The sequence below is a fragment of the Rutilus rutilus genome (genome assembly GCF_951802725.1).
Source record: "Rutilus rutilus genome assembly, chromosome: 25".
NCBI lineage: Eukaryota > Metazoa > Chordata > Actinopteri > Cypriniformes > Leuciscidae > Rutilus > Rutilus rutilus.
In genome coordinates, this window is record NC_140229.1 from 20,254,031 (window position 1) to 20,278,125 (window position 24,095).

Consider the following 24,095-nt stretch of genomic DNA (forward strand, 5'->3'; position numbering starts at 1 on the left):
GCAGTGTTACTTTACATTTGATTATTCAATTTCCATACCTTAATACTGTTAGACTTACCTGAAAAACAAAGCACTGCTTATTTCATGTGTATCTTTGTTCTATTGTATTTATATATGCTTATAATTTATCATTTTCTATGCAGCTCCCCAACAAAACCACCCCAATCATTCAAGATTGATTGATTCATTCCAAATACATCTATTCAAGTCATCAGGTGAAATTGTTTTCATATCGCAATATATATGGCAGAAAAACTAAATATCGCAATGGGATTTTTTCTACAATATCGTGCAGCCCGAACTTCCACATACTCAAATTTGAGAGTGAGAGTGAATGAGAATTTTCAGTGAATAATCAAATAAACTGCCCATCACACAATTTTTTCTTTTACATAAATGACATCAAGCAAATATTAGTTTAAGTTACTTTATACATAAATTCATTTGTTGAGTGTGCACACACAAACATTATAACACATTTTTCCTTGTCAGTGACAGTGTACAATACCAATATAACTTAAAAATGTGAGTAATCTCAGTGATTATTGTCAGTATTGTTTCAAGAGTTTGAAAAAAGGTGAGAACTTCTACAAGTTGGCACAAGGAATGTGTATATTACAAAGAGTGACAGTTCTTTTCTAAAATACAGTCCAAACACTGCTGGCCTAAACAATGGTAACAGTATATAAACAGAGTTAGAAGTGAGAAATGTACAGAAATAAATAACAGGTTTAACAGTCACAATAATGATTGGCAATATTAACATACATTTTACATATTGGCAGTGCTTGTGAAAAATACAATAAATTTACATTGAAATTTGGTTTAAAAAGGTGAGACTTTTTGCACAGACAACAAACGAAGGGAAAGATCTAGTGTCACTGTCCTTTTCCTGTTTGTTTTTGCATTTTGAGTAATTTCTGGAAAAACAAAAGCACAACACAGTACAAAATTCCTCAAATGAACAACTGAAGAAAATAAATCAGTCAAGCAAAACAAAGAAACAGCGTAACAAGACTTCACAGAAAAAAGACACTCATCTTTACTTAAAAAAAAAAAGTTAAAATCATTTAAATAGAAAATATCAGAGCAAATAAAATAAGGCCGCTTTGAAACGAAAAAGAAACCTCACTATTATCTTTAATTGATCAGTGATCGTATTTGAGCTTGATCAGATATTTGTTAACTTTCTTATTTTCTCCCCCCAGTTGAAGCTTATTTTTCAGCGCTCCCATTCCACTTTATAAATAGTATTGAAAATATATTACACGACACCCCATAAAGCATTCACACATTTTAGCTTCAATACTGTCCGATGATGCTGCATTGTCTTTCGTTGGACAAAAACAAAAAGCAGGTGTAAATGTGAACTCGAGATTATTGCTGCCACCTACTGGTCATAAACGATGGCTGAAGTACCGCTCACTTTGAAACAAATGGTGACCGTAAGAGGCAGAATATTTGTGGGTTGAGGTGCAAACAGGTCATCCATCATCTGAGAGGCCGCAAAGCCTGTAACAAAGGCACACTTTCGGCTGATGGATGCGTCACGTGCGAGCAGACTTGGAAATGATGTGAAATGTACATGATATCTCTCTACAAACTTTTTTTTTTTGACTTGTCGGTTTTGATTACTTATTCTGATTCATGCAACGAATCACTCCACAACACCAAGTGAATGAGATCTGGCCCCTTGGAAACTAACACACTGTGTCTCAGGAGCCACAACATTCGTAACAATCCTAATCATTACATTTCAAACTGACACATTCACAGCATCCACAAAATAAGGCAATAAACACAATGCAAAAGGGGTTACAGAGAAAAAGTGCATGAATGGATGTGGAATCTGTGTATTCTACAAACTAATACACACCCCCACACACTCACAGCGCCATCTAATGGTTGGAGGTCAAATCTCAGATTCAAACATTCTGAATACTCATAGGAACTCAAGTCAGGGATAGACACAATATTTTTCCACAGCCATGTTCACAAAAATGTTTGCGAGAGAGACATGCCTGGTTTTACTGTTGTGTGCCTTGACGTTGAATCACAAAATGGAAGCATCTCATAAATGTCAGGGTCAAAATTCACCCCAAAATCAGAAAAAAAGGACTAGTCTATTTTTAATAACATGTGAAATGTTTTATTATTTATTTTAATTTTAATTATTTTATAATATTAATTGTATTTTTTAAACAGTTAAGTATTCATATATTAATAAATCATAGTATTTGTTGTTCCATCTTAAATACCTGTAATTTTACCTGTAATGAAAATCGGCATTGCAATTATTAGTAAAACAATTCATAAATAGAAATTAGAATTTAGATTGACAAGAAAAATAATTCCAATGTCAAAACAGTCCAAAACAGGATTCATTTTATAAATGTGAAATTCTACAAATGTAATAATTTCTTATTTTTATATTATATTTAATTGTATGTTTTGGGGTAAATGTGGTCTGTTTTCATTAGATTCACTTAAATACATATTTCTAAAAAAAGATCTAATTGACAACAAACATAATTAGGCAAAAGTTAGGCACAATACAACCCAGTACTGTATGTCCATCCATCACAGTCTCGTTTTTCATCAAATATGGCATCTACCCTGACTAGTCCTTTGCTAGTTTGTCAGTGGCTTGGTGTTTGAGTGTGTTTCTCAATGTATATCAACATATGGAAAAAATAAAGTCTTTCTTCTTCTTATCAGGATGACTCCCCATTCACTTTTAGACTAACAGTGCCCTTTATAAAATGTCACATGGCCGCTGAAAGCCCTTCTCTGTGGTACACAACTGTGTGTCAGTGGGCAGCAAAAACATTGATGTGGACACAGAAAGGTGACAGTGTTGAAATCCAGCCTTTGTTTATCCGTCAACAACTAAGAGTTTCAGATTGTCTTCGGCTGTCCTAGAACGTCCTCACCTCACCTCCCCTCCTCGGCCGAGCGGGTCTCGGACTTGAGTTTCACGAACTCTTTGGCCACCTCGTCACCCGAGCGCTGGGAGAGGATGCGCATGACGGTGAGGCCCGTGTCATCGATGTGTACCCGTGGACCCAGCGGACACCAGCAGGCGCAGCTGGCCTTCGGTGCGACATCACGCAACTGTATGACGGCGATACCAACCACACGGTCCGCACGGCCGAAGCAGTAGTCCTTCACACACACCTGCAGCTCATAACACTCCGGCCCATCCTCGTTCCCAAGAATACTGCACAGACAGAGAGGGGGAATTCATTATTTACTTGTACTATTTACAACCCATCGATCCGTATATTCATCTATCTATCCGTATATCCATCTATCTATCTATACACCCTACAGTCCATCCACCCACCCATCCATCCACCCACCCATCCATCCACCCATCCACCCACCCATCCATCCACCCATCCATCCACTCACTAGGGGTGTACTGGTACATGCATTCATACCGAACAGTCACAGTACATACAGTCAGACAATGAATACAGTGAGTCACAGGCGATCCACACTTCAATCCAGAAGAGGGCACGCGCGGTAATGCAATGCTGTTTGCTAACAGTCATAACAGGAAAAAGAGCAGAAGAAAAACAGCGCATATGCGAATGACTTGAGCACTTGAAAACAAAGTCCACCAGTTTGTGCGCATGTGCCGAATGCGTCTTTCTGCGCTCACGGACAAGGGAGTATACTTTGAAAGGCTCGCGCGCTCAACTGTGAGTCAAAAGTCATAGTTAATAGTTAGTTAATAGTGATATTTGGACCTGAACTAAAGTGTGACCATTTTTTCTATTGTACCGAACTCGTATCGAAACGTGACCCCACAACCAAGGTACGTACCGAACCATGACTTCTGTGTACCGTTACACACTATCTACCCACCCATCCATCCATCTATCCATCCTTCTATCCACACTACTATCCATCCTTCTATCTATCCATCCATAATTGTGAAAGAGAGAGATGCAACCATTTTGTGCTCTCATTTAATTCCTCACGCATCATTGTTTACTGTACCGTTGTTCATTAATCTAATTTGTCCCGAATGACTAGGTTTTGCACTCACAAATGGAAGGTCTCGTTGAATTTGGGCGCCCAGCTGTTGTTCTTTGATTTGGTGGTGAACCTGCGCTTCTTGTCGCTGAGATGAGGGCCGATCATGGTGGCCTCCACAAACGGCCGAAACATCCCAGACGTCTGCCACTTCAGATCGTTTGCAGCCACAACTAGACAAAGAAAAATGTGATTCTGCCATCAGACAATACACTTGTGGAACAGAAAAAAAGCTCACTTAAAACAGATAAAAATGCAGTAAAACATACCTTTAACTGTAACTTTATGCTCTCCTGTGCCCGGGTGAGTAAAGAGGTCGATCTGTATGGATACTTCCCCTACTGGTTTATCAACTCCTGAGCCTAAACACACAGATATATTTACCTAGTTATCTAAATGGGAATAATCCATAGACTTCTGTTTTTTTTTTTTTTTAATATTGAGAAGTTATACAGTAAATACTATAACCTAACCAGAAAGAAAGAAAATCTGTTCAAATTCTTTCTCAGAAAATCCTAAATATACCCAAAATGAGATTTTGTCAGGTTTAGCTCACTTTGGAGTACCAAATTAGGGTTAAGTAGGTACACACACACACACACACACAGTGAAACAAAGGCCTCACATGCACGGTGGAGGAGATTTTAAAGGGGTCATCGGATGCCCATTTTCCACAAGTTGGTTTGATTTCTTGTTTGTAATATACTTTGGTTAAAATCCCTCAATGGTTGTGTAAAACACCCTTTTTACCTCCTCAAAAACAGCTTTGCTCACGTTGACCTGTTTCGGTGCATGTCTCTTTAAATGATAATGAGCAACTGCTCACCCCACCCCTCTCTTCCATGGGGGGTGTCGAATGGCTGAGGACAGAAATATGCTAATACAGGACAGTCCGTCACTGGTCAAGGGCAGAGCATGAGCATTATGACATCATAGTGCTCAGAAAATCCAAACGGCCTGATTATTGAGAGTGTTTAGACTTCTTGAGGATTAAAAAAAAGGAGTGAATGGATTTTTTCCATTGTATGGTGGTTGTGTCCACACACTGCAAAGACACATTTACAAGCAAACACCACATGAAAGTGAATTTTGCATCCGATGACCCCTTTAAGAAAAATGTAAGCGTTAGAAAAACAGAGAGGAAAGATGTACCAACTGTACCCAATTTACATAAATAAGAAGTGATAACAATGACAAAGGGAACGCAGAGCCTAAATTACAGTGGGAGTGTCAGGGTTCTGCCCTGGCAGCTTTGTCTGTGTTGTCTTTGTTTCATGTCTCTATGTTTGTGTTGTGCTTGAACATATGGCTCTGCATTTGTTTGTGTTGGCCATGTGCTCCTCCTCTGTTCCTGCCTCCTTGTTTCCCAGTACCACTAACTACTGTATTTTGAAACATGTTGCATCTCAACTTCCTCGAAATACATCAACACTGGGAAAAACCATAGAGCGATTTCATGGCGTCTTTTATGTTCCTAAAATAGGCTTCATTTTCTTCATGCAAAATAACATTTATTCATTTTAAGTTTTGGATGAAATATGACATGGTGATTGTGAGATTCACCCCATTAGAGGGCAAATTAACCCAAAACAAATGTAGGAACGGATCTGGAGAAGGGGGCTGTGAGGGTATTCAGGTCTCAGGGAGTCTGTGGTGACCTACCCCTGGAGGGCGGCATTTTCTCACTAGGTGTTATCCTCATACCCTTCCCATTATGCACTTGGGGCAGAGACACAGGTAGAAGCAGCAGTGAAAGAGACAACGATCAAAAGCAAAGCATTAAAAACAAGAACAACAACAGAGAAACATGGAAAGTTAAGCCACATTAAACAGTGAGAGACAGATAAAGCTTGAAGAGATCAAGAGGTTTCTGTAAAAAAAGTATTCAAATGAGTCCCGTCTACAGTTATCCACAGCTCAATACTGACACCTAGTGAAGCATTGCCAAACTAATCTTTAAGATATCAAAAGATATGAATAGGAAGATATAAGAGAGTGATCAGTGAAGTTATATCATTATTATGGAAAAAAACAGTGTGAACTTTTATGTTCCACGGAAGTCAGTCAGTCATACAGGTTTGGAACAACATGGGCAAATGATGACTGAATTGTCATACTATTGCTTTAATATTGATATTATGGTGCTATATTTATGAAGATAGTGTGGATGTGTCACTATATGTGTTTACCTTGAGCATGCTGAGAAGTAACAAAGGTCTTGATGAGTGTGTCAGTGGTCTGGGTATAGAGGGACAGCGCATGTCTCAGTGAGGACAGTTCAGGACTCTTCTCCAGGAAGGCCTTCTTCAATCCGTTTCCTCCAGCATGGAAGTATTGCTGCAGAGGATAGTAAATAACCAAAGATTAATTTTGAAACAACATGGAACTTTACAGCTGCTTTAGAGAAAACATAATGTATACCTTTATGGTATCGAGGGCCACGTCCATGACCGCGCACTGCTTGGGCGTCAGGCTTTTTGCGTCACCAGACATGTGATCCTGCAGAGGCAAAAACTATTAAAAAAACCCACACAATACAAAAAACAACCTCTGACGCAAACCAAAACTCTACAACAGTTTCCTTCTGATCACCTCAATGGACAGGAGTATCTGAACGCTGAATAGATGTCATTGACTTGTAAATAGAGGCGGTAATGTTTTTAATGTTTTTGGATTTCTGACATCAGAAACCTATGAAACACGTTTCTGCCTCAGAGTAAAAAATATAAATAATTGTGAGACAGTTTAAAAAAAGAAAATACAGTTGGAATTTTGAGAAATAAAGTTGCAACTGTGAGATGTAAGGTCACATTGTTGCATATAAAGACACAATTACATGAAAAAAAGTCACAATTACAAGAAATAAAGTTGCAATTATGAGGAATAAATAGAGTTGCAAATATCAGATGTATGGTCACGTTGTTCCATATAAAGTAATAATTACAAGAAAAAAAGTCACATTTACAAGAATTACAGTTGCGTTGACAAGAAAGAAAGTTATAAATAAAATTGCAATTGTGATTTGGAAGGTCACGTTGTCGCGTATAAAGTCACAGTTACAAGAAAAAAAACAATTACACGAAATAAAGCTGCAATGACTAGAAATGAAGTTGCAATTACAAGAAGATTTGCAAAATGTAAGGTCACAATGTGGTCATTTAAATGACCACAAATACAAAATGACAAGAACAAAAATGAACTGCCAGTGCATAGCATTTAAAACAATTTTTTTTACAAGATTTTGGTCAGATGTATTAAATTACAGAAAACTGAGCATTCGCTTAGTTACAACTTGGTAACCTTGTAAGTTGATGAAACGTGATGCAATGCATTTAATGCCTCAGATACGGACGTTCTAATGACTGACAAAACACAAATCTCCGACATTCATTGGTGAAAAACATTGCAACTGCATTTGAGCTTGATTGTAGTAAAATACTAATAATATAATAACACATGCAAGTGTCTGACCACAAATAAAGCCACAATACTAACTCTGACAACATGATGTTTAATTATTTGTAAAATATTAAGTTTTTTTTTTTTTTTTTTCTGAATAGTAGCGATCCTACACTAACCTCAAATTTTCACTGGCTTAAAAACACACACCATGCTGGATATTACCTACCATTCATTTTCACTTATTTGTAATGCTTAAACGGTAAGTGACATTTCCTTGGAAAAACTCCTGAGATCCAAAAGCTAATGTCAGCGACTTGCCTATGATGACTTGACAACTGAGCGCGGGTATTTCACTCACGTTGGATGTCACACTGTCACATTTGCATAGGCCGTACTATTTGAATTCATGTTTGGTTGACTGCCAAATTAAAATATTAAACAGAAGGCTAAGATAACATTATTAACCGGTTAATGGTCATTTCAAATAAGCGTTTCTGTTCAGAAGGATTAAATCTGAACTTGTTTTTGTTTTTCCTGTTAAAAGGTTGTTTGTTTTCTGGCCCTGACCAGGATACAGAAACATGCAGATGGGATTAAAATTGAGACTCTTCATCTATATTCTCTTGCTGAACTCTGAGCTGGTTTAAAGAGATCATAGTCCGGATTAAACAAGCCTAAAGCGGTACCTTGAGTTTGGAGAGCTGACCCAGTTCTTTAGCTGCTGAAAATATCATTCCCTGCCAGAAAGAGATAAAAGTGTTACAGCATTGTGTTTGGGGAAATCTTTACATGTAAAACAGGGATTTTGCATGTTAACATTTTACTTTTCAAGACGATGTTTTTCTTACAGGAAGCATTTAAAAGGTTTCAGTCTAAAATAATTGCTACAGAGCCACTGGCTCTTAAAATTAAGCATTTAGGGTGCATCTAACATTTTTTGGCAAACTAAACAAATCACTTGATTTGGACAGCTATGTCTGGAAAAAGTGTGAGAATCTCTTGCAGGTCTTACAAAGGTGTCATTGCCCTGAGGAAGGATGATGGTCTTCTCAAGACTGTTCATCACGATCCTCCACAGCTCCTTCAGCACTCTCTTCAGCACAGTTTTCTCACACACCGAGGCAAACAGCATCAAACTGCTCACAAATACACACAGATCAGAGCAGGTTTCAGGTACACGAATGGTAGTTTCTGTACAGGTGAGGGGTTTTTCACTCACTTTGCATCCAGGAAGTCCATCAGTGGCCGCAGCATGTTATCAGAGTCGGCCTCCACCTGGTTACGGCTGTTGGCGCTGACGGGACCTTTGATCTGGTACAGCAGACTGGACATCTGACGCATGCAGTCATCAATACGGCTCTGGAAACTACAGAGGAACATCAGAGTTTAGCATGAAGAAGAAACGTGCTGGACCGCAGTAAGTGCAAAAGTCTTCTTTTTCATTTATATCAATTAAGGACTTTTTAATCTTTACTCAACAAAGAGTGAAGCTATAAAAATTATAATGATAAATAAATATCTTTTATTTCTAATAATAGTTATTATTCATTTCTATATTTTATATCATGGTATTTGTTGTACTACATTTTGTTTATGCTTATTTTAACAAACCAATTCCATTGTATTACAGTTTTTGGTAACACTATTTTACAGTGTCCGTGTTACATGTTACATGTACTTACTATTGTAATAACATTAAAATATGCATTGTTACATGCAACTAACCCTAAACTGTACCCTGTTCCTATTCCTAAACCTAGAATTGTTTCTTAATATTACTCAGTACTTATTTGTATAATTACACTAACAAGGACACAAAATAAAGTATAACCCAGTTTTTTTCATGCTTAAATAAATAAATAAATAAATAAATAAAATACTGTATCACATTAATGAGATATACGAGCACACTTTTCTACTAATTATAATTAATATAGTGCAATTGTGAAATATTTAAACTATGCAGTATTTATACATTTTGGCGGTATTTCATGTGCTGCCTTTAATTTATGCTGAAAATAAAGGGATAGTTCACTCAAAAATGAAAATTCTGTCATTTATTACTCACTCTCATATCGTTCCACACCCGTAAGACTTTCGTTCATTGCAGAAGCTCAAACGTGATGCGTAACACGAGAATGAACCTCATTGGTTCTTGCTGAAGCTCAAACGTGATGCGTAACACGAGAATGAACCTCATTGGTTCTTGCTGAAGCTCAAACGTGATGCGTAACACGAGAATGAACCTCATTGGTTCTTGCTGAAGCTCAAACGTGATGCGTAACAAGAGAATGAACCTCATTGGTTCTTGCTGAAGCTCAAACGTGATGCGTAACAAGAGAATGAACCTCATTGGTTCTTGCTGAAGCTCAAACGTGATGTGTAACACGAGAATGAACCTCATTGGTTCTTGCTGAAGCTCAAACGTGATGCGTAACACGAGAATGAACCTCATTGGTTCTTGCTGAAGCTCAAACGTGATGCGTAACACGAGAATTAACCTCATTGGCTCTTGCTGAAGCTCAAACGTGATGCGTAACACGAGAATGAACCTCATTGGTTCTTGCTGAAGCTCAAACGTGATGCGTAACACGAGAATTAACCTCATTGGCTCTTGCTGAAGCTCAAACGTGATGCGTAACACGAGAATGAACCTCATTGGTTCTTGCTGAAGCTCAAACGTGATGCGTAACACGAGAATGAACCTCATTGGTTCTTGCTGAAGCTCAAACGTGATGCGTAACACGAGAATTAACCTCATTGGCTCTTGCTGAAGCTCAAACGTGATGCGTAACACGAGAATGAACCTCATTGGTTCTTGCTGAAGCTCAAACGTGATGCGTAACACGAGAATGAACCTCATTGGCTCTTGCTGAAGCTCAAACGTGATGCGTAACACGAGAATGAACCTCATTGGTTCTTGCTGAAGCTCAAACGTGATGCGTAACACGAGAATTAACCTCATTGGCTCTTGCTGAAGCTCAAACGTGATGCGTAACACGAGAATGAACCTCATTGGTTCTTGCTGAAGCTCAAACGTGATGCGTAACACGAGAATTAACCTCATTGGCTCTTGCTGAAGCTCAAACGTGATGCGTAACACGAGAATGAACCTCATTGGTTTTTGAATGTTTATATGTGAATAAAAGTCTAAATTAAATCTGTTCATTATATAAAGCGATTGAGTCTCTTCAGACAATTTGGACTAAACCGCTCCATTCATATGGATTAGTTTTACGATCTCTTTATGAACTTTTTGAGGCATCAAAGTGGTAGTTGCGTAGCTGTCAATGGAGGGACAGAAATCAGCCAGATTTCATCAAAAATATCTTCATTTGTGTTAAGAAAATGAACGAAAGTCTTACAGGTTTGAAACAACATGAGGGTGAGCAATTAATAACAGAATTTTAATTTTTGGGTGAACATTTTTGGGTTGCACTATGTCTTTTTTCATGTGATTCACCCATGTGTATATGACATATAAACACTGACGTGTTTCCAAATGTGCTGCTCAGCTCGTCCAGGACGTTGTTCAGCTTGACCTGCAGATCATTCAGGATGTCACTGGCCTCGGTGTCCAGCTGCAGACACACACAGGCAGCTCAGATTAGTTCTGTGATTCTCCAGCGTCACATCACTTCACCCGGTGCACAAACACCATTCTCATAACCCCAATGCTTCACTGATGGTATGGCAGTTCAGAGGGGGTGAAAAATAACATGGTTTACGGTGATGGGGCAAGAATAGCCTGTGAAAATTCACACAGTCCCAGTGAGAGGAGAGGGGAAATGAAGAAAGACAGAACTGGAGTCCTCTATTGTATATGTGCTCCGTTTATGAGCTCTCAAACACACACACAAACACAGCACAGGCTGCGTAACCCACCTGTTTACTGCTGTACACCACCTTCAGAAAGAGCAAAGTAAAGGAACACGTTTAACTCTCATTCATTTTGAACAATTATGTCATATCCCCATAAAATAACTAGACTAATCAGCTGAATTGAAAAGGAAGTAGGGCTGATGGGTTAAATCTTTCTGGTGAACTAGATACTATTACTATTAGAATACTATTAGTATGTAATGACTATAGCATGTAGCATGTACTGCAGATGCAATACAGTGCTTCAGGGGACAACATATTTTTGTAGACCAAAACCAAGAAATGAGTTCGCAGTTCAGCACTTCCAGTTCCACTGTCCTGAAGTCAATGGGTATTTTTGAATGGGTTTTTGGTTAAATGCCTGAAATAAAGTCTGTGGTGAACAAGGTCAAGGTTTTTTTTTTTATGTTTTATTCTATGACATAAAATACATCAGTAATTATCAGATATGTGATTTTGAGGTTTTACTTTACTTGTAAAAGGCGGTTGCCAACAAGTGTCTAAATGGGACTACAGAGATTGTCTATGTATAATTGATTCTAAATGTATAAGAATCATAAACTTTTGTTTTGCCACAGAGCTTATTACCTGCAATAATCCAAAAGCCAATGGAAAAATCCTATGAGTTTTTGTCGAGGGAACCAGGGTGATTCAAACTTCCGGGATTGGCCTAAAAATACGTCATCACTGCAACGCTCTATACAGCTGAACTCATGTTCGCCCAATCATGGGCAATCAAAGTCAGGGGAATTTGCATACGATAGTCCTATTGGCCCAAAATGCTGTTGCTCTAGCACAATCAACCAATCCCGAAATGTTCAACACTTGCACCAACTCTCATTCTTTCAACAAAATGAAAGGTTATTTTGCTTGATTTCTGGACCAATAGGAAGGTTGAGACAAAATGTGGATCTATTAAAAGGATTGCTTAAATGAGCAAGTCTGTGCCTCACCTTCTGCTTCCTGTCAGCTTTCTCAGGCTTTTCATAGATATAAAGAAATGTTGTAGAATTAAGTACCAAGTGCAAATCAGGATTCATTTTTTGAATGTGTAATATACAAAAAATAAAAACCAGGGACAAAATCACATTCTAAGAAGTGACTCAAGGGACTCAATACACACCTTGTCCTCTGAGATCTCCATCTATGGGCAAGGTTAAGAAAAAAAAAAAAGTCTTTAATTGTCCACCTCTCATATAGAGATACAGTAAAACAATTACTGTGCTGTTTAGGGAGCAACACTAGGGTGATGGTTAAAAGAGTGAATATAATATATGATATTCCATTAGGCTCAATATGAAAACAGAATAAATAGGGGGAAAAAATAAGAGACTCAAATTTTAGTTTTTTCAACAAATTATTTAGTCCACCTCAGGTTTTTTTATGAGGTGTGCAATTTTTGAACAGTTATGAAATTAATAAAATTTTTAACATTAAATACATAAAGAAGTGGTATATATAATACGTGTATTATACAAAATATATAAATTATAAACTACTGTTAAAAATATTTTTTATATATTTTTGAAAGAAGTCTCTTATGCAAGTATGCATTTATTTGATCAAAAATACAGAAAAAAATAATGAAATTTTTTTAAATAACTTTTCTATTTTAATGTTAAAATGTAATTTATTCCTGTGATGAATTATCAGAATTTAAAGAATTTTCAGCATCATTACTCCAGTCTTCATTGTCCCATGATCCTTCAGGAATCATTCTAATGTGACGATTTGACGCTCAAGAAACATTTATGATTATTATCAATGTTGAAAACAGTTGTGTGGCATAATATTTTTGTGGAAACCATAATACATTTTTTTTTTTAAGGATTCTTTTGAATAGAAAGTTCACAAGAACAGCATTTATTTGAAATAGAAATGTTTTTGTAATGTTATAAAATGTCTTTAATTGTAATTTTGATCAATTTAATGCATCCTTGCTGAATACAAGTATTAATTGGTTTTGAAAAAGATATTTGTGCTGACCCCAAACTTTTGAACAGCAGTGTACATTACATAAAAGCTGTTATATAAAGCCTGCTATTATTTATTCCTTTTTTTCATTTGAAATTTAGTCTGTAAAATCAGATTGAGGGTTTGAGGTGATCTTTGGTGGAGGGTATGAAGAGAATGTAATAAATTCCCCTAGAGGACACGGACACAAATGAAGGTCACAGTGAGCCACTGTTAAAGGCTTCACGGGGGGAGGGGAGGGGCTGAGGCTCGGATGGGAGTTCACACACAGTTCAGACACGGCAGACTGCCGGCACTGGGACAGCAGCGTGTCTGTGGGCTGGAAAGGGGCGTTTGGGAGATTGCTGGATTAAATGGACAATAACGGATGAAACAACCATGAATCCAGCACGCATGATCCAATAACAAACCTCCTGTAACTCGTCCTCCTCATCCTCACTCTCTTCCAGCTGGGGACAGAAGCCAGATCATACAGTCAGAACTGAAGTACTGAAGCTAATGTGTAACGCCCATACAAATACGAACTATCCTAAGCAAAGAGCTGTGGAGAAATCTGGCCAGCAGATGTCACTGCAGAGTAAACCTGAGATGCATTTGATTTCTGAGATACACTTTTTCTTTACATCTTAAAACAAGGAAATGGGTCAAGCTTCCTTCAGAACCACCTTATAAGCTCTGATATCACATGAAAGAAAGAAAGAAAGAAAGAAAGAAAGAAAGAAAGAAAGAAAGAAAGAAAGAAAGAAAGAAAGAAAGAAAGAAAGAAAGAAAGAAAGAAAGAAAGAAAGAAAGAAAGAAAGAAAGAAAGGGCCGCTGTTTTTCTATTGCGAAGTAAATAATATATATCTCTAATAGAGCAGAATCATTAAGCAATAAAGAACTGCCAAGAACACAAACATCTTACCATCATAAATAAATAAATAAATATATATTTTGTACTTGTTTTTCAGTTACACATTTTAAAAACCTAATAAATATACTTAAGAAGTAAAATTGCACAAGATATTAAAACATGTTTCAGAAAATATATGAGAAAATTAAAAAGAGTTTTTATTTTTTTACCCCACTGGCATATAGTTGTTGTTTTTTTGCACAATTCTGACAAAAGTTAGTGATATTTATATTTAAAAACAAATTGACAATATAAATCAACTTTATATACTTTAATAAATCTTATGTTTTTAATGAATTTTCAAGACATATTTTCAAAAAAAAAAAAAAAAAAGTTTATGCCATTTCTCTTATGGAATTTTACTTTATTTTATTTTACTTTTTTAGTAAAACTTTTTTACCTTACCCTAACCGTAAGGATGTATAGATTTTAACTGAAAAACAAATGCATATACAGAATTATTCACAGTTTTTGGAAACAACAAAATTTCATTTAATGATGGACACTAAATTGTCTTTTTAAAATAAAAATAAATAAAAAATAATTTACAAAGGGGAACCTTCAAACAAATTTACACTTAGTCAACGACAACAATCTGAAACTGACCGGGATTTCTAAATGCTGCCGTTCAACGAATCTAACAAACTTATAAAAAGCAAAAAGAAAATAAACAGATCGGCAATGTGGAGAGCTGGATGTCACTGTCTCATGCACAGAAACACAAGCAAGACTTCACTAATCCTTAACTAATCAGCCTGAGACAGGCTCCAACTAATGCCACAACACACACACATGGGTTTCCATGATTTATGGGGACTCTCCATAGACATAATGACTATATTCTGCCCCCTAACCCTAAAGCAATCCACCACAGAAAACATTCTGCATTTTTACATTTTCGAAAAACAACATTCAACATATGATTTATAAGCTGTTTTACTCATGGGGACCACAAAAAAAAAAAGCCACACAAAGTAAAGAAATTACTGGTATTACTATCTTTTTGTGGACATTTGGTTCCCATAAAATAGGATTTACTAGGACTACATACATTACACACACACACACACGCACTAACCTCAATCTCTCATCCACCCCAAATGAATACAACCAAACGAATTCTAAGCCATCTGATCCAACAGGATTCAAGACATCAGGGTTCTAATCAAGCACACATTCCATACAACACAAGCAACTACTCTACATTCAAAACTACTCTTTTCTAATATTAATTCTATGTAAATGGTTTCACTAGAATGGAGTATGGAAAAGTGGCCAGGACTGAAATTATTTATTAATGTCTGACACAATTACATCTAACCTACTTGTACCCACCTTGCCATCTTCCACACTGTCCTCAATAACCTGATTAATGACAGACGAAAAAAAGTGAAATGCCTTTAGGAACACATACAGATGTGTGTATTTTGGGATACAACATTTCTGTGTACCCACCTCCTCCTCCTCCACCTCATCCCCAGCGTCCACTATTGAATCCAACTTTATTTAAAAAAATATATATGTTAATCACATACTAATCTGCTGTCATGTTGACTATGAGAAAATTCAAACCGTCAGATTGACACTCATTCACAACAGCTAAAACTAACACTACTCTACTAATTCTAGAGCGGTCTAGTCATACCCTGGCTTCCTCTGAGGCAATCTGATGAGGAAAGACACAAATGCTGCTTTAACATCAGCCAAAACCGTAATGAATGCAATACGAGCTAAGTATAATGATACTATCAAAGAAAAAAATTAACAGCTGTGAAACACTTTTGATATTTATATCATTCCTAAAGGAACCTGCAAGCGAAACGTTAATTTTATAAATGACAAGACGACAACGCTGCATCAAGCCCATCCGGATACACATGGGAAAGATTTCTCTTAATATGCAGAGAGAGAATACAGGGCCCTGATGTCCTCTGATGTCCCAGACAAATGACTCCTTTGCTTAGGAAAGGTCACCTTGCTCTGCTGCTCTCCTACCTGTTTGGCACCCATAGATTCAAACATCTTCTCAAGCTGGACACGCAACTGCTGGACATTATTCATCAAGACGCATGGCTGAGGACAAACAGAGAGACACAGAGAGATTTATTAGAAGAAGAAAAAGACAAAAAAAAACATATAAATTTAGCCTGTACTCAAAATATGCTTGACATGCAAGCAAACAGAGGCAGACTAAATATTAATAAATCAACATGGATGTAAATAACTAAATTTTTTTTTTTATTTAACCTAAAATTAAAATGATCAATATAATGTAACTAATATGATATTATACTTTATATATTTTATTCCATATATTTATATTCTATTAGTTACATTCTATTAGTAAATTTAATACTTGTGGATATTTTAGATTTCGCATAGATATATATATAAATAATATATATAAATAAATAATATAAAATGTTTTATTTAACCTAAAATAAGTATTCAAATTACTGATATAATGTAATATTATATATTTGATTCCATATATTTATATTATATTAGTTACATTTGAGTATAAATTGTATGTATTTATTATATTTATTTACTTTTTTATTATATAAGATACATACATTTATTTAAATAAATCAAAAATAGTTTTATAATTTAGTGACCATGTGATGATAAATAATCCAAATGATGAATACTTTACAAATGAAAGAGCAGAGAGAGAGAGAGAGAGAGAGTAACTTGAAAGAGAGAGAGAGATGTACTAGAAAAGACAGCAAACTAACAGAAATGTCAATGTCAACTACCAAGAGAACAACTTACAATCTTCTCCTTATCACAATAGGACGGGAAGCTCTTCTTCAAAATGGCACTGTACTGCAGGAGGACTTTGTCAATGGTCTGTGAAGACAAAGGAATAAGAACCGAGCTTAACGTTTTTCAAAAGTCAAAATGTCTTGGTAATAGCATTACCAACCAAACAAATGAAAAAGCATTTCAGGAAATCTAGTAGAAGCTCTCTGGGGCCATCTCAGCACTCGGCGCTCTGTGCCTGCTACCATAAAACTGCTGGACATCAGCCCAATAAACTCTCCACATGTCCCATAAACATTCTTGAGGGGACTATACAGAGACTTGGTCTGGGGACTGACTGAAGCTTAATGGAAAGGCCTGCATTAAGCAGTTTCATTTGATTACAACAGCATCTCATTCTTTCAGACAAATGTTTTTGCTCCATTGATATTCTTCATCTGCTCCGCACCAAGATGCCCTTTGGCTAAAAATGGGCCATTCTCTCAGAAATCGCAGATAATTCTAGAAACGAGATAATGCTCTGACAGTCGACATTTGTTCTGACATGAATCTATTTGTAATTAGATTAGGAGGGACGCTGGTCCACCTTGGCGAAACGCCGGCTGTAGAGGGCCATGACTTTGGGGTCGGGACACTCCAGTTTCTTGATGATCTCAAAGCTCTGGTTGAGCTGGGTGAAGACGTCCACCACCGAACAGGAGAAGAGAGCATGCTCTGACGTCTGCTGGAACTGTAGAGGAGATAGAAGCACATCATTTAAATGCCATTTCCATTCAGTTTTGTCTCTAAATTTAACACTCAGCAATTGCTAAAATGTCAGGGCAAATAACGATTACTGGACAATTTTAATGATGTATCCCTCATTATACAGACACAAGGGTGAGCTGATCCAAGCAGGAAGAAACGCATTTTTGTACAGAAGATCTAAAATTACTCTTAAACAACTCTACTTTTGAACTCTTCAACAGTTTTGAAAGGCAAAACGACCGGATTGTGGGCGCAAGAGCACCATAAAGCCCAAGAAACACTTCTGTGATAATTTGTGAAAGATAACAGGCTATTAGAGTGAAATTGCACTGAAAAACATCTTACTCCATCTTTTTTATCTCTCTCCAGGGCTCCATGCATGAACTCCATGGACACATCCTCGTTCTCATCCAGCCACTGCAGCACAAACTGCTGGAACCACCTGGAAAACAAAAGACATATAGCCAGATTTTACTAACAGCTTGCGCCAGCACAAACCGTTAGAAAACTACTGTCAGGATTTACTAAACATGCAGTGAAAAATTAGCGCTGAAAAGGCGCGGACAGTTATTTTTGCGGCTGAGCTTATTGCATATGCAGTTGTAGGAGTTTCCCTTTCAGATGCAACATTTATGGGAGGAGAGTATTTAAATGAATCACGCAAGGTGATTTACTAAGGTTTGAGCTCGTCAATTTTCTGGTGTTTGCACTGATATTTAACGGCCAAAAAAAGCACTTCTTAAACCAGACGCTAATTTGCACTGCTCTTGGTAGATTGCGTTGGTCATTATGGAAATGATCCGGCTGCATTAGTGTTGTTTAATTTGCGTGTCGTCAGATCGTCACGCGCAGAACTTTAAGACTCCCATCTGCGCTTTTGTGGAATTGCACTTTCACGCTAATCTGCCCGATTTTAGTAAATCTGGCCCCTGATGTTAACAAATATTGAAAAACGTTTTTTGCGTCTTTTTGGTTTGGTAGTTGAGAGAAGTAGTTGAGGGTAGAAGAGCTCACTCACGTGGGGTATTCGGGCACAACTCCCTTGAAGGCTGGTAAATCCTTCACATATTCGTTATACAGCCATTTGACCTTGAAGTGCAGGTTCATGTAGTCTGCGCTCTTACATAGTCGGTGTTTCTCATGTTCTATGGAGCAAGAATAATTGAATATAAACAACATTTGGTGGCTAAACAAAAAAAAAGGATGACACACAAGATTTTAGTTTGAAGATTAAAGAAGTTGGTATCTCTGATATGCCAAATCATTGGACAGAACTGTAACTGACCTTCCATGGCGTATTTCATATCCTGAGAGAACTGGTTCCACATGACCTCTGCACTCAACTTCCCAACGTTCAGTTCCTGAGGAAACCTGTGGAGAAACAGGAAATGATAGTCATTATGGCAAGACAATAGAGTTAGATGAGGTGTGTATATATATATATATATATATATATTCAGGTTTGTGTGCACACTCACTGGTTTAGGACAGGGGTGTAAGAGTTACGGTCCTCCTCAGTGATGGACACAATGAGGGTGATGAGTTTGGGCCAGAAGTCCAAGTTCTTGATGCTCGGGCCCTGATCTTCTGCAGTGCACTCGTCCTTATGCTGAAAAAAAATATGCATGAATCATTTGCATGGTAATATGCATGGTAAAAAGATAATTATTTAAGTAATTATTATAATTGTTAATAATATTAATAACAATAATTATTATATAAATTAAAATTATCATGTAATTTTGAGAACACAAGAAAAGTACACCCAATCCTTCTGTCGAAACACTAAGATTAAAATGAAATTTTAATTAGTATTTTTAATTATTTAAAATGTAGAAAATAAAAAAGTTGATTTAAATTTCTAATTGTATTACATTAAAAGGTATGTTTTAATGTTAAAAACAGTGTTATTTTTCACTAAAACAATCTTTTTGCTCTTTTAAATAAAGCTGAAAATACGCAAATATATACAAAATATATATTATATATACTTAAAAACTTAAAGAAAAATGTTTCCTTGGACACTAACTGAAATTGTACTGCTAACATTACAAAAACTAAAATAAATTCAATAAAAATTAAAAGCTAAATAGAAATAACTAACAAATATTATATATATATATATATATACACATAAATGACAAGAAACAAAAGACAAAAGAACTATACCATATATAAGAGCTGATTCAACAAACACTATATTAGTATATAAAAAATACTAAAATACTTTCTTCCATTCCATTTTTGTTTGCAGTGACTACAAGTAGTTTGTTGTTGATTTGCCCTGAAAAGTGTTTAAAGTGTATACGTTGTGGTCGTTTTAAAATGGTTTGTTTGAACATCCTGATCAGATCTAAAGCATTGGTCTTGGGCGATCTGTTAACTTATTTTTCAATCCTGTTTGGTGACGCTAGTGGCAGAGAAATAGCACACTTCAGCTTTATATCTTGAGAGTATGCATAAATGGTAGGTGGTAGAGGAGTGACTGTCTAACCGTGTCTCCGAGTTGAGGATATTGGCGACTGTACAGCTCTTGACAGTTGTTGAAGATGTAGTCGTATGTGGAGTTGAGGCAGGCTTTGACACAGTCTCGCACAACCTGACTGGCTCTCGGGGGACTTTGCAGTTCCTGGACCTGTCCAGAGTAAGATGGTAGAGAGTATATATAACTGACAAAATAAGCACTGATGGAAAATAGGCTTGAGAATCAAATTGGTTCTAATATTTTTTGCTTGTCATTCTTCACCTTCATTCTGAAGAAGGTGATGCTGGTCAGGAGGTCCACTGTAGATTTGAGGTCCTGCAAACGTTCCTTACTGCTCGCAGGGAAATTGTTCTGAGAAAGAGAAGAGACAAACACTGAGAATCACCCTCTTATGTGCTAAAATAGGTTATAAATTAAAAAGCCAATAAGTCACCAAAACTCACGCGATACATTGAGAGGTCAATGCGCAGGGAATTGTGCAGCTGATCCAAGAGCTTGACAAACCTCTCTTTCTGTTAGAAGAGGAATATGAAGCAAGATTTTCAGCCATCCAGGACATTGTCAGGAAAGTAGGGATGAAAATTTTGGCCGCTACTAATAATTCTTTATATATTAAAGCAAATAAAAAAAATTTATTTCAAAAATAAAAATCACGTCACCATTAAAAGCCAAGTCCCAAGCACTTCAACATAAAACATATAACAACATTCCTTTACAGTGGTGTTTTCATTATAATTTTATGTAGCCTATATGACACACTTGTGTTGCACTTAACTGTCTTTTCCTTTTCAAATTGATTTCAATCATATTTCAAGCAATTCAAAACCATCATGGTGAACAGCGAACAACATTTCGGCCTAATTTGTTATCAGGCCGATAACTAAAACATTAAAATAAACATATAACAGCCAATACTGATATGGTGGCCGATATATTGTGCATCCATACAGGAAATATTGAATTGAGGCATTTTGACATATATAACGCAGTCTTATGGACAACTATTATGAGACTTTACTGCACTTTTGTGTCCTTTTAGGAGATTTATAATACGAATCAACATCCACTTTGTTGTCATAAAGATGGAAAGAGATGAGCTTGAGTAAATGATGACTGAGTCAACAAACCCTCTAAGTGCTAATGACAATATGGCATTAACAAGCTTATTTTTCATCTGCAACTTAAGAATAACATTAAACAACTGACATTGTTGTCTTGACACTATAATTCAACATAGGCTCATAGGGATAAACTTGCCTCTACCTACATTTCTGCAAAACATACCTATACAGTACATACAATTAAATGCAGTTTCCAGCTGACATGAACACTAGAGGCAGTAAAACACAAACAACTTTTATTTCTTTTCACAGAAGGGCAGATTATCGATTACCTCAAGACACTTGAGTGCACCATTTGTAAACTAATACATTTTGATGTTTGCATCAAATAAACAGCTGCATGTGTTTGGCTTTTTTGATGTAGTTAACTTGCTATGTATCTCACCTGATACATCATTACACTTGAGATGCTCAGGTACGACTCCCGTGAAATACGAGTCAAGAGAAAAGAGCTCAAAGACTTGTAGAAGCTAGCTAAAATGGCATGGTTGCTTCAGCAAATGAGTTTTTATCTCACGTTTGCTTTTATTTACACTATCGGGTATGTTTAGGGCTTTGTGTAAGAGGTATGTTGTTTACGAACGCGATAGAGTATACTGTATGTTGCTATAATTACAACTTGCAATTAGCTGAAGTGTTCAATCCATAACGGTGATACTGAATTGTGTGTCCCATGGTACTTTACTTAACTGGTCTGTCAGTACAAGATAAAGAAAGACTGCCACAATAGACACTTCCATTTTCAAAATGGTCTTTCGATTTCGTCTTTCAAATTTCCAGGTTGATGACCTGAATGCTTAATGGTTTAGTGCTGACACATTAACCTTTATCAGAAGTCACCTCGATCAACAAAATGCAGTAAAACAAGCAAACGCCAAATAGATATGCCGATTTTTGTTGTTGCTGCTTCTGTTCCATAACTGTGTCTACTTCCTCCATCATTTAGAAGTATTATTTCGCATTAACACAGATTGGTCAAAGTTGAACAGTTACCATTAAGCTTTACTTCTCGCCTATCCTCTGTGGAAGCTTTGATAGAGCATAAATGACCAGTTTTTGATTATTCAAAGGATGTTCCCTATTCACACAGAGTCAAGATGCCAGTGTTTCTAGTTTGGTGACAGTTAACATAAACATGCACTGTAAAAAAATGAGTTGCAAGTTGCATATAAAACAAAGGTTATTGCAGTATGTTTAACAAGAAAGTAGTATTTCAGTATTTCTATTGTAAAATTGTTTAATTCAATGTGTTACTTGCTGTTTATTTGTAAATCCTACACCAAATTCCTTTCAGTGTACCTTAATCTTTGCAAAAAGCTACCAGAATTAATTACTTTGCATATGAAGAATTTAAATAAATGCATAAATAAACAAACCAATTTTGCTTTTGTCAAATCTTGTCTGTGTTTTTGTGACAGACTTGGACTTGTTGTGAACAGACCTTCAGAATGGACGATATGTGTGTGTTCTTTATAGCTTGCATATTGTTTGATAGTTGAACGTACCCCAAAGTTGGATGCGGAAAATCTGTCGCTGGCGGAGACATTGGTGGATGCAGTGGTGTGGGCGTAGTAGGCGTTGATGTTGGCCAGCAGGGTGCTCATCACAGCAGGGACACCAGGACACATATACTTAGACGAGAGACATGCAAAGTGCCTGTACACACACAGACAGGAGAGATGCAGAGAGTAAGTGAGCTTTGTGCAAAGAATGACAATCACACTACTACAAAACCAATGCTTATAAGATTCCATGATGGTTAGGGTGCTAAACAGTCTAATGAATTCATCAAGATGAAATGTTGAACTGAGACAACCTCCACACTTTTGGCTCTCACTCAGTGGCAATGGCTCTCCAAAAAGGTCTGTTTGAGAGACCCCTAGTTAAATCACTGCTGATTGGCTGGGTAGAAGGATCTGCCATTGCTCCAACTGACCTTGTGCTTCCCATTCGGCGTGAAATATGGCCGTTTGCGTGCGCTTTATTTGAGGGATGTGCTCAGTTAATGAGCATCTCCTCACACTCCTGACGCCTGATCGACACTGAATTAACAACCACAGACACGAGCAGCACTCAGGAGTTCATTTCATTACTGCCCTTGCTAGCCAAGATCCAGCTACTGCCACACAGATGACGACTATATTTATTTATCCTTCACTGATTGTCAAAGTTATTATACTTGAGCTGTAGTTCTCAAACGCTAAAAATTTCACACAAATGCCATCTTAACTACTCGTGAATCATTGCTTCTGAGCGATTATCAGGTAAACTGACTGGCAACGTGTGCAAGAGCTCACAACCTCATGACGAGGTTGAAGATCAAAACTTAGAAGATCCAAAAAGGTTATAAAGGCGTCGTAAAAAGAATCCACGAATTTTAGAGATACAATAGCTTTAAATGATGAACAGATTGAATTTAGGCTTTATTCACATAAACACGCATACATAGAGCACATCACATACTATAAACATGGAAGCTTACGCTAAAACAAACATCATTGGTTCTCGAACATCACGCATTATATTTGAGCTTATGCGTTTACCATATGTGATGAGCTCTATGTAGTATATGTGCCGATCACAGTTTAGATTTGAAATGTCTATAAATAAATGCCTAACTTAAATCTGTTCATCATATAAAGTGATCGTATCTCTTCACAAAACTTGGATTAAACCGCTTACTTCATATGGATTCATTTTACGACACAGTACCTTTTCGGATCTTCTAAGGTTTGGTTACCCAGACTTTTATTCAGTGTTTCAAGGAGTAACCAAAGTCATA

The 24,095-nt window shown here is 36.8% G+C and overlaps 1 protein-coding gene across 2 annotated transcripts in view; it reads right to left on the reverse strand.

Moving 5' to 3' along the window:
• Positions 1-421: 421 nt before the first annotated feature.
• The window catches only part of unc13bb (unc-13 homolog Bb (C. elegans)), a 93,701-nt gene continuing 70,027 nt past the window's right edge, over positions 422-24,095 (reverse strand). The window contains exons 20-43 of one of the 2 annotated variants that reach the window (XM_084400384.1): positions 22,819-22,969; positions 20,636-20,704; positions 20,454-20,543; positions 20,202-20,342; positions 19,186-19,316; positions 18,993-19,078; positions 18,726-18,852; positions 18,053-18,149; positions 17,547-17,690; positions 16,970-17,047; positions 16,190-16,267; positions 13,713-13,751; positions 12,452-12,472; positions 12,282-12,308; positions 11,332-11,352; positions 10,939-11,027; positions 8,666-8,812; positions 8,459-8,582; positions 8,133-8,183; positions 6,466-6,543; positions 6,234-6,381; positions 4,314-4,406; positions 4,058-4,217; positions 422-3,220 (exon numbers count right to left, since the gene is read on the reverse strand). In XM_084400384.1, coding sequence (XP_084256510.1) covers positions 2,935-3,220; positions 4,058-4,217; positions 4,314-4,406; positions 6,234-6,381; positions 6,466-6,543; positions 8,133-8,183; positions 8,459-8,582; positions 8,666-8,812; positions 10,939-11,027; positions 11,332-11,352; positions 12,282-12,308; positions 12,452-12,472; positions 13,713-13,751; positions 16,190-16,267; positions 16,970-17,047; positions 17,547-17,690; positions 18,053-18,149; positions 18,726-18,852; positions 18,993-19,078; positions 19,186-19,316; positions 20,202-20,342; positions 20,454-20,543; positions 20,636-20,704; positions 22,819-22,969 — 2,476 coding nt within the window. In that variant the 3' untranslated portion in view covers positions 422-2,934. The remainder of the gene's footprint in view (positions 3,221-4,057; positions 4,218-4,313; positions 4,407-6,233; positions 6,382-6,465; positions 6,544-8,132; positions 8,184-8,458; positions 8,583-8,665; positions 8,813-10,938; positions 11,028-11,331; positions 11,353-12,281; positions 12,309-12,451; positions 12,473-13,712; positions 13,752-16,189; positions 16,268-16,969; positions 17,048-17,546; positions 17,691-18,052; positions 18,150-18,725; positions 18,853-18,992; positions 19,079-19,185; positions 19,317-20,201; positions 20,343-20,453; positions 20,544-20,635; positions 20,705-22,818; positions 22,970-24,095) is intronic. The other variant, XM_084400385.1, reaches the window with a different exon arrangement.